The following is a 10,866-nucleotide window of genomic DNA, read 5'->3' on the forward strand; positions in this document are numbered from 1 at the left end:
GAAGGGCTCACCCCAAAACCCAGCGGTGGGGCAGCCCCTGGCAGCGGCCCTAATCCTGGTGGCTGCACCGCCGTGGGCTGTGGATTAGGGAGCAGAGCCCCGAGCCCTCCTTTGTCCTCCCTATTGTGGAGCATTTTGCTCGCCTCTGCTTTAAACCTTGTAACCATTTTGCTGCCTTTTAAAATCGGGCTGAATAGGGGGTGGGATGGGGAGAAGGGTGGGGAGGGGGCTTTGAGGCAGCATTCAGGCTGCAGCTGCCCCGTCTCAGCGCGTTCCCAGTGACCCCCACGGATGCGACGGCCACCGAGCAGCGCAGGGACCGGGCTGGGGACAGCCCACCTGCCTGCTGGGACGGGCACTTTCATGCCTATTGGGATTAGAGATTTTAAGTGTCGTTCCAAATTGTGCGGATAAACAGTCTTGTGAAAACTTGTTATCGTGGCTAAAAGGCCCCCGCCGCCGCCCTCCGTCCCCGGCCTTTTGTTCAGGCAATTTTTATTGGCGGATTGGATTTGATGAGGTTTAAGGTTTATTCTTCGGACTCTATTGAAGAGCTGATCCTTTGTCTCACGCCGCGGAGCGTGAAGAATATGAAACGTAGGCAGAAATAAATCTGCTTTTCGCACGCATCGGGCCCCGCTATGGGCAGGGACCACCACGCACAGCTGAGAGTCACCTCCTGCAGCCTCGTGTCCATGCACGACCCCGGGGTGGGACAGGCGCTGCCGTCGCATCCTGAGCTGCAGGAGCTGGGAAAGGGGCTGCAAAGAGCCCAAAGGCAGCGGTGCTGGGGGGCCCCAAGCTCTGAGCTCCCATCTCTCACCCCCCTCCCACAATCTCAGCCCCGTGGCAGGTCAGTCCCATAATCGCTTCATTTATCACCAGTCACTCGAGGAGAGATTCATCAACAGGGTAATTTCAAAGGAAAGTTTGCTGCAGGGGCTGCCTTCCGTTCGTGAGCAGCTCCCCACACCTTTCACCTATCACATGGAACCTGCCCCACTGCAGGATGCCTCCATCCCCATCTCATCCCCATGGCCACCAAAACCATGGGACGCAGCTCTGAGCTGCAGCAGAGCTTTGTGGTTTGGATCTAATTAAAAAAAACAAACAACAGACAGCATGAAAGCTGCCCTGATGTGAGCCATCATGGAGCTTGAAGCCTGCCCTGATGTGAGCCATCATGGAGCATGAAAGCTGCCCTGATGTGAGCCATCATGGAGCTTGAAGCCTGCCCTGTTGTGAGCTATCATGGAGCATGAAAGCTGCCCTGATGTAAGCTGTCATGGTGCAACTCTGGGGCTCAGCGGGCTCCAGGCAATGCTGCATGGCTCAGGGGGCTGAACCCCATGAGTGGTCCCTGGGGAGGAGCCCCATTCCTGCCCCCAAGAGCTGCAGGCACTGCCCAGGTCCCCTCTGGCATCACATCCGTGTATCTCACTGCATCTCTTCCCAGCGTTTCCCCATCACCAGGAACACAACCTGCACTGGGGCCGCCCCGCTCACTGCGTCGCATCCCGCTTTGCATCAGTGAGATCTCTCCCCAGATCCCCACTGGTGTTCAGGCTCCTCCTGTTTGGATAAGATATCTGTAATTACACGCATGCCTAATTTGAATTCTTTCCGGAGCGCAATCCTAGCGCTCTGCACCCTGCTCAGCAGCGTGGCAGGCAAAGTCCCCATCAACAGGGAGATGGTGGGTGGTGGCACTTCTTGGTTGGGTGACCAGGGCATGGCAACCAATGGCCATCTTGTCAATGGGGAGACGTTGGGTAGTGGCATTTCTCTTTGGTTGGGTGAGCAGAGATGGCCATCGGTGATCACCACAAGGTGCCAACAGCCCGTCCCCAGGGTTCAGCAAGCTCTCAGGGGTTTGACCCCATGGAGAAGAATAGGGAAGGGGATTCCTCAATCTGTTCTTGGGCTCACAGCAGTCATCCCTGTGTCTAAAGCCGGGAGGGTGAGGGAAGCCCATTGCTGTGCCCGAGGCCCCAGCTAAGAGCCACAGAGCTGATGAGTGCTTTCCTGACAGACGCAGCACTCAGGAACGGAGGGCTGGTGGAGAACACATGGAGTGAGGTTCTCTGGCCCGCGCCGTGCGAGATGTCAGATGGGATTATCACAACGCTCCCTTCTGGCCCCGCGATCGATGAGCTCAGAAGTGGGGTTGGCTGGGAAACAACAACAGTTTCATCAAACATTCAACGTTTCAAAATTTGGGTTCCTTCCAGGCCACATCCATGCGGTGCCCTCTGGGTTCACTTCCACGGAGAGCCGTGTCCCCGGGTGCCACCCATCCTGTGCTCAGTGCTCCAGTGCCACCCATCAGCCTCACGCAGGACCACCCCAATGCCTTCAGCTTCCTCCCTGACTTTGCAGCCCCTCCTGGCTGTGCCCGGCGGCTCTTGCTGTCACATCACGTTGTTTGCTCCACCTGTGGACCTGCCCAAATTCTGCAGACATCCTGCAGGCAGCACTGGGTGCAGGAGGGGGATGTGAGTGTGGGGACGCCGAGCTCAGTGCGGGTCACTCAGAGTGGCTCAGCCACAGGAAGAGGCGGTGTGAGGGGAGGGGGGAAGCAAAATCCCAGCTGGATTTCCAAGTCATTTCCCAACCCTTGTGGTCAGCACCTCCCTCCTCATCATCCCCACCACATTTTGGGATGTTTCAGTGCTTTTTGGGCAACTTGAACCCTTCACCCAACCCCAGCCCCCCCCTCTTCCTCCCCCAGCTCTGAATTCCCCCTCCATTTCTTCTCCTCCCCCTCCCCCTGCCTCCTCAGCTGCCTGCTGAATGAAGGATGGGTTTTTAAGCCTTTTTTACCCCCAAGGCCCGCAGCTCTGGCTCGCTGCTATCGCTGGGATAAATGCAGCTTTTCGGCCCAGAGCAGCACCACGTCCCCCCCCCCGTGCTGGGTTATCAATCCCTGCTCAGCATCGCCAGCGCCAGGCTGGGTCCTCTCCACTGGGAGCCCTCTTCTTCCCCTCTGGCCACAAGAAAGACCATCGTGCCTTAATTCCAAGCAGTATCACCACCAAACAGACTCAGCCCCGATGCTGTCGGCTTCTCTTAATTCGTCTTTGTATTCTGCAGTTGGTTTTTTTTTGGTTTTTGTTTTTTTTTCCCCCATGAATTTTTACAAAGTTTCCAGCTCTTTCTGCCAGGCTCTGGTGGGTTGGGTTTGTGTGGGGTTCGCCGAGCGCAGCCCCGATGTGTGGGATGTGAAAATGAGCATCCATGGAGTGTAAAAAGCCACCGTGCTGGATGGTGGGGATGGGGAATGGAATGAAGTGAGCAGAGCCATCAATAGACTCAATAAATGCATTCATCTCTTCTTTGCTCCATCCTTGGCAGGAGCTGGCGGCTGCCTTCACCTTGCCCAAAGCACAGGGAAAAGGAGGCAGGATGGGGTGAAGGGGTGACGGAGCCCAAAGAGGAAACACAGATGCAGCCCATGAGCTCAGGGTGACCGCTTCGGTTTGGAGCTGAGCACAGACAGCTGGGAATCCACCTCCACCCGGCCCAGCCAGAGCCTTCCCTTCCACCTGCCCCATCCCGGGAGCAGATCAGCCCTTTGCATTGGGCACGCAGCCCTGGGGATGCCCCCCCTCCCCACCAAAGGAACTGCAGAGCTCTGCATGAGCACCAACACCAGGGCTGCGGGAGTTGGGGGCTGTCTGTGCGGAACCCTCGTTTCCAAGCCCTCAATCAAATGCTCACAGACAGCCGGAGTCGTGGCAATGGGGTTATTTTCCCCTCCGAGGAATGAAGTGCAGAACGGAGGCTGCTGGGACTCAGCCCCGTGCTTTCAGGGCTCAGGATATTTCAGCGCTGATGCTTAAAACCACGAAGGTGTTCCCTGCAGCCAGACAGCCGCTGCATCACAGAGGGAACGCGCTATGAAATAATGATGTACAACTGGCCTTGAGGCACTCTTTGCAGCTTGATTGGCCTCGATGGCAGAAGAATAACCGAGAGTTTATTGCTTCTCTCCCAGTGATCTTTACTCCCAGCTGTTTTCCTGGGGAGGGCCTGGTTCCGTTCCCCATCTGAGCCACCTCCTCACCCCTTCCCTGCACCCCAGGTTGGACAGAACGCACAGCTCCCAGCACCCCAGCACTCTGCAGTGCCTGAAAGTGGATTTCTGCCTGCTCAAAGCTCCGGTCTGCAGAAACAGGGCAAAAGAAGTAGGAAAAAGGGGCAGGAGAAGTGCTGCCATGCAGAAGCCCTTGGTGACCCCCCCACCTCCCGGCACGCTTTGCAGAGGGCACAGGTTGGGTTGGTGCAGTTGATTTCTCTCCCCCCTTTTCTTTCGAGGAGCCTTGCTGCAAATAGCCTGATTTATAAGATTTCTCTATCATTAAAATGTAAATGAAAACAGACACGAAAACAATCTGAATTTCCAGCCGAGTTGCTCTTGCTTAATATTCTACCCTGAAGGGGGATGTGCGGAAGCAACAACATTTCAAAGGGAATCATTAAAGAAGGCAGCTCAGGCTGGGTCCCCATCAGATATGGGCCGGGATGGGAGCCCGTCCTGTTGGACTGCACCCCTGCAGAGGGGCATGGAGGGCAGGGGTGGCCCCAGCTGCTTTGCTGCAGTGCTGCACCGCACGTGTTGTGCAGCGTGCTGCACGTGGGAGCTGCAGCCATCGTGTGAACCCACCCAGCAGCACCACGACTTCGCCGTCCTCAACGCACTGTGGGGGTTTGGAGGATGCATGGAGGGGTTTTGCAGCTCCTGCTGGTTGGGCAACGCAGGGAGGAGAAAACCCCAATCCTTCCCAAATTTGCTTGCATGTGGAGCAATCAGCATCGCCGCTGCTTTGTTCTGAAGGGTTCCAATGGTGAGGTGAAACACCTTCCTCCCTACACACCTGACGTTTCTGTAATGCTGTTATTTTAATGTAAAAAAAGACAACTATTGCCAGAGCTCACTTTATGCCATCAGGTCAGCCCCAGCTACAGGGATTTAATGTGGAGATAAAGTAAACAGGCAGAGGGGACCTTCAAAACAGGGCCCTGTCTGCTGCACGTGGCAATCTGTGCTCTCACATCCTGGGCTTTGCAGATCATTTTGGGGATGTGGCTGTATGTGAGCCCAGCTGCCCTTCACTGCCCCACATCCCAATGGCATCACTCCATCCTCAGTAGTTCCAAACCTGGAGCAGCTCCAGAGAGACCCCGAGAGCCCCCACATCCATCTGCAGCCCGTGATGTATGGAGGGATGGGAATCCCTGGGAATGCAGGAATACCCACGAGATCCCCATCCCGACACCGGAGCCACACGGAGCTGCGGTCCCACAGGATGCAGAGCTGGGACATGGCTCCCCACTGGACGCCAACGGGTTTCTGTGCCTTTGTTTTCCCAAATCTCGGGGCTGGGGATGGGCAGCTCGGGATGGGGAGGGCTCCAAGAGCAGCGCCGGGGGCACCGGGCTGGGAGAAGCCTCTGTGCCAGCAGAGCGCAGCCACCGCTTTGATCCGCGCCCACAGTTATTCTTTCATTTCTTGAGCAAATAATCAGGATTTTCACAATATTTACCTTGGATGTAAAGATTTGTGTCATGCTTCCGACCAAGACAAACAGAGGAGCCGGGCGGGGGAAGGGGCTCTGGCAGCACCGTGGCTGCATCCATCCATCCCCCTGCAGGGACATCAACGCACCCCCAGGCACAGCGAGGGGCTTCCGCTGCTCCTTGTGCTGCTCTGGATGGAAGGGCCTCCACCAGCCCTGCTGTGCCCTTCCCTGCTGCTCCCTCCAGCCCTGTGCCGTGGAAGGGGCTCTGCTCCTCGAGTTCCCACAGCTCTGCAGGAAGGGGGAGAAGGGTGAAGGAAGGTTCAAAGGGCTTTTTCTCATTTCTGCTTGATCTCCGCGAGGCCCGAGGCGCGGTCACCCCGGGGTCAGCGCTCAGGTGCTCCTATCTCCATCCCATCAGCAAGCAGCACGGAGCTGGGTGATGGGGGCTGCAGCCCACGGTGGCTGCAGGAGGGCATAGGGAATAAAGGAAGAACCCAGTGGTGCTCTGCTGCTCTCAGGACAGCACCTCCAGGCTCCATCACTGCCCGTGGCAGGAAGGGAATCGCTGCGTGGCTTCCTGGGGGGATGGGGCACAGCCCGCTGCCCACTGCTCCATCACAGCAGCAGCTTCAATGATCACTGCAGAAAGCACAGCACGCAAACACAGCGTCTCCTTTTTAATCTCTATTTAAGAAGGGCCGTCCTTCACACTTTCCACGCAGCCCCCACTGGATAAAACAGACATTAGGGGAAAAAAAAACAACCAGTCTCTTTGCTTTAAGACAACAAAATGATGCAAAGAGCACAGCTTTGCAAGCAGCTCTGCGGCCATGCATGGTTCTAACACGGCTCCCCCAGCATGCAGATGTGCATCTACATGACCTGGTCGATAAAACATAGCAATAAATCTAAATCAACTCTCCTCTAACACTGAACTGTGAAATAAGCGTGCTGGGTTTGGGGCTGATGATGTTTATGCACATTTCTGAGCATTCTGAGGTCACTTTTCAGAGTGATTCTCTCTCACTGGACTTAGTGCATGCACAGCTCCTATGGGCTGTGCCACAGCTGGGCCCAGCACTGGGAACAACCCAGGGCACTGTGCCACAATGCACAGCAGGACGGCGCTGGGAGCTGCAGGTCACTGCAGGGCGATGCTGCACACATCGGGTGTGGGAGCAGCGAGGGCGAGGAGGAGGAGGAGGAAGGCATTAAAGCTCTGTGGTTATTGGGATAGGTGAGCACCACGTGGGGCTGGGGCTGCCACAGAGCCGGTGCACCAACATCACCATCACAGTCAGGGCTCAGCCCCGATGGGGGTGGAGAGCTGGGGGGAAGCATAACGGGACTCCGAGCGCAGAACGCTGACGGGAAGGAGCGCAGCTCAGGGGCTGGGGGCAGCAGCGGGGCACGGCGCTCCGTGCTGCATGCAGCGGATCAGCTCCTTGCGGTTGTCCAGGATGGTGTCGAAGCTCTCCTGCAGGCGGTCCTGCTGCTCCAGCACCTTCTGCTGCAGGCCGTGGATCCAACGCAGCAAGGCCAGGCGGCGGTACATCACCAGCTGCACGTGGTGCTTCTCCTTCTCCCGCTCCTTGAAGCGCTCCTTCTCCTGCAGCTGCTGCACCGCCTCCGCCAGCGCCGGGAACAGGGGCTCCGGCGGGGGCTCGGGCACCTCCGGCGGGTCCCCGGGGGGATCCCAGGCGCCGCCGCAGGCGCTGTCGGGGCTGTCGATGCTGAGCGAGCTGCTGGTGTAGCCGATATCCTCCGCCGGGGATCTGCCCGCCTCCCCCTCGCCGACCTCCGCTCCCTCAGGGGGGCTGCGCTCGCCCTGCTGGGGGTCGCACGCCGCGCTCGAAGCGACGTCCCCCATCCCGCCTTGAGCCATCTGTCTCTGTGCTAACAGCAGCAGATTATCGGAGGGATTTGCAGGGTTTTCACTCCCCCCGCCAGCCCGGCTCCAGTTCTGGTTGCTGTCGCACACATCGTCCCCCGCGAAGTTGCAGTTGGAGTCGGGGTTGCGCTGCAGGGACCCCGAAAAAGCTGTGCCCAATGCGGGGCCCCCCGGGAACGGGGCGTCGGGGGGGCAGAGGGCGAACATCTCGGCGGTGCTGCCTGCAAGGGAGACGTGGGGCTGAGCGCACACTGCGGCACTGCATCAAAGGGGGGAGCCGGGTTTGCAGGGACAAGGGGGTTTGGGGTGCTGAGATATGGGTATCCCTGGGGTGGGCACATGGGGCAGCACGGGAGCGGCTGCAGCATCCTCCTCCCTCACTTGCCCCGGCAGATGGAGGCAGAAGGGCTCTCCTTGCCCTAAAGGCTCTTCCCTGCTGTCTGCTGGTGCCCGAAGGGGCGCCCAACGGCACCGGGAGCGGATGGGACAGAGAGGGGAAGGAGAACAACGTGCTTCTCTCCGGAGCATCAGCACGGAGAGCGCTCCCAGCACTCACAAGAATCACGTGAAGGATCCCCGTGATCGCCCGCGGAGCGCCGCGCTGTGAGCGCACGGATCGGCCCGGGGGGCGGCACGGAGGTGGGCCGGGGGTCCCTTAAGGCAGCGCTGTGGCACAGAGCGCTGCAATTACAGAACAGCCGGAGCTGCGGAGGGCCCAAAGAAACCCCGAGCCCAATTCCCGGCCCTACGCGGCACCTCCCAACCCCGCGTCTGGAAGCGCTCCCCGAGCCCCCGCAGCTCCGTGCCGGTGCGGGATGACCCCGTCCCACCGCCTCAGCGCTGCACCGTATCGCGCACCGACGCACGGAGACGGGCAGTGCGGGGCCGACCCGCAGCCGGGGGCTCCCGAAGGCCGCGCGTTCCGCTGCCCATTCCCGGCGATATGCGGGGCCGAGCTCGGGGATGCGCGCCGCGGGGTTGAGGATGCGCGCACGGATCGGGGCTGCGGGAACCGGCGCTGAGCCCCCCCCTCATTTCTCCCCTTCCTCCGGGATGGAGCCCCGCCCCGCTCAGCAACGCCGCCCGCACTCACCGGGGCCGTTCGCAGCTTCGCCGCCGGTGGGAGCGGAAGCGTTCCCACGCGGGGAGGTGCCACGGAGCCGCACTTCCGAGCGAAGCCGCGGTCCCCGCCGCCGTGGGCAGAGAGAGGGCGGCGGCTGCGGGGAGGGACCCGCGAGGGCGGCGGTGCGCGGCGGGCAGCAGCAGCAGCATCACCCGGGAAGGGACGGGGTTGGGGTTGGGGCCGTCGGGACGCGGGTCGAGGCGTCCGTGGGATCCTAACGGGACCTTCGCGGTCCTCCCCCACCCCCTGCAGGGAGCCGTCAGTCTGCGGCATCAAACGGGGGAGCACGGGGGAGTCACACGGAGCCCCGCGGGCGGTCTGTGGATAATGAGGCTCTGTGGGGTTGGGGTGCTGCGGGCAGACGTTCTGCCGTGGTATTGAGAAGGTTGGGAGTGGGGGAATTGCGCTGCTGTGGGTTAAATCTGATCTGCTGACTCCCAGAAGGCCGATAGATCTGCGCTGCTCCGGCCGCAAAGAAACCACATAAGGACTGAGATGGGCTGTGGGGTTCCTCCCTGCACAGCACGAGGTGAAAAACCCGACATTCCCATCCCAAAGGAAAAGCAGAAACCGGCCCAGAGCTTCTGCTGATGAGCAGGAAAGGAAGAAGTGGGGCTGGAAGGGAAGAAGTGGGGCAGGCAGTGGGCTGCACTGTGCTGTGAGCCACATTTGTGTCAGCAGACATTTAGGGGAATCAAAGTCAAAGCAAAGCGGAATATTCTCAAGGAGGAAATTGGGCCTGGCCTAGGGACCTTCTCCTGCAATGGGGTTGAAGGAGGCTGAGCTGAAGCTGTTCCATCCCAGATTTGGGTTCTGGGGTCAGTGGGTGCCTGCTCCACTCGGGGCCTTTCCCCAATGCTGGCACCCATGCAGCTGGGATCGGTGCTGGAATCCCAAAGGAAAATCACCATTTTCTGTCTCGTTTGGTTTGGGTTTGCATCAGTGCAGCTCCCCCAGCCCCGGATTATCTGCATCTGATTGAGACCAGAGCAGATTTGCTGTTTGCAATGAAAACAACACACACGCACTGAGCGCTCAACCCTCCCCTCTGCCTGGATTCCACCCCAGCTGCACAGAGCCAACTGTGCACTGCATTCGGTGGTGACCTCCCAGAGCCTCACTGTGTGCCACAGCCAACCCCATGGCCCGGCAGCAAAACCACTGGGAGAGGTGCTGAGCAGTGCTGGGGGGCAGCGGTGGGACCCCCGTGCCATGGCCATGGTGTCACCTGGAGCTCCTGGCACAGGGACCTGGGGAGTGGGGACACTGCTGGAGGGGGCAGGAGAGAAGCGAGGGCTCGGGGCAGGGGGAGCTTAGTGGTGGATTTCAGATCCATCTTCCCCTCCTCTTCCCCCACGTTGTTCCAGAAATAAATTAAAAGCTCTCCCTTCAGGAAATTAAAAACTATTGAAAAAGACCAAGCGCAGGATCTGATGGGCTGGGATTTCGGGATGGGATGTCCTGGATGAGATGTAGGCTGTGCACGGCAGGGTGCAGGGGGAGAAGGGCACGGGGTGAACCCCAGAGTGGCTCCAGAAGTCCCTAAAGCAGATTTCACCCAACCCCTGGCTCCTGGCTCCATGCATTGCCCCACGCAGGACCGGGCTGCCGCCTGCAGTGTGTGATCGCTGCATGTCTGTGTGCCTGGTGTGCACTGCATGCTCTCCCCTGATCTCCTGGGCCAGGAGAGCAGCAGGCGGTGGTGCACAGGGAGCAGGGGGAGGTGTGGGCTGGAATCTGCAGCACCAGAAGGAAATGAAATGTGGTTTGGGGGAGATCTCCATATTCTTCCCATTGATTCCCATCTCCTGCGGCGATGGCCATGGGAGGACATGCTGTGCCTCAGGGGTGAGGTGAGCGTGGCTGGGGACAACCAGGGCCTTTGTGGGGTCACCACCCACCTCGGGGACCCCCGGATGGAGACGGCCCTGGGGAACCCATCCTGAAAGAGTTAAAAGCAAACTGTTACAACAGCAACAACAACAAAAGAAAATACAGAAGAAGAAAAAAAAAAAGGGCCCTGAACCACATGCGACCCAACCTCCCCAGCGGCTCATCTGAGTTTAATAACAGAGGGGGGAAATCTCCCTCAAAGCTCTCCAAGAAATTAAAGTAAACAGCGTGCTGACCTCCAGCTCGCACTGCCCCAATGGCACCGGGGGTTGGGGGGGGTGGGGGTGGCTCCTGGGGGACGGGGGGGTCCCTGTGCTCTCCTCTGTCTCTGCTTTCATAAGGCACACAGGTTGGGTTTGTGGGGACGCTGCCAGGACAGCAGCGGGGTTTCTGTGGCAGCTCTGTCCGCTCCTCGGCTACAGAAGGGGAACTCGAGG

General features: G+C 59.4%; 1 protein-coding gene across 1 annotated transcript; it reads right to left on the reverse strand.

Moving 5' to 3' along the window:
• Positions 1-6,186: 6,186 nt before the first annotated feature.
• On the reverse strand, positions 6,187-8,588 carry CUNH1orf216 (chromosome unknown C1orf216 homolog). The gene is made up of 2 exons (XM_042885162.1): positions 8,507-8,588; positions 6,187-7,634 (listed from the first exon to the last, which is right to left on the reverse strand). Exon 2 carries the CDS (start codon positions 7,618-7,620, stop codon positions 6,907-6,909), a length of 714 nt encoding a protein of 237 aa, XP_042741096.1. The 5' UTR covers positions 7,621-7,634; positions 8,507-8,588; the 3' UTR covers positions 6,187-6,906.
• Positions 8,589-10,866: the final 2,278 nt, after the last annotated feature.

The sequence above is a fragment of the Lagopus leucura genome, unplaced genomic scaffold (assembly GCF_019238085.1).
Source record: "Lagopus leucura isolate 7727_CA_CO unplaced genomic scaffold, USGS_WTPT01 Super-Scaffold_100048, whole genome shotgun sequence".
In the NCBI taxonomy this organism is placed as follows: domain Eukaryota; kingdom Metazoa; phylum Chordata; class Aves; order Galliformes; family Phasianidae; genus Lagopus; species Lagopus leucura.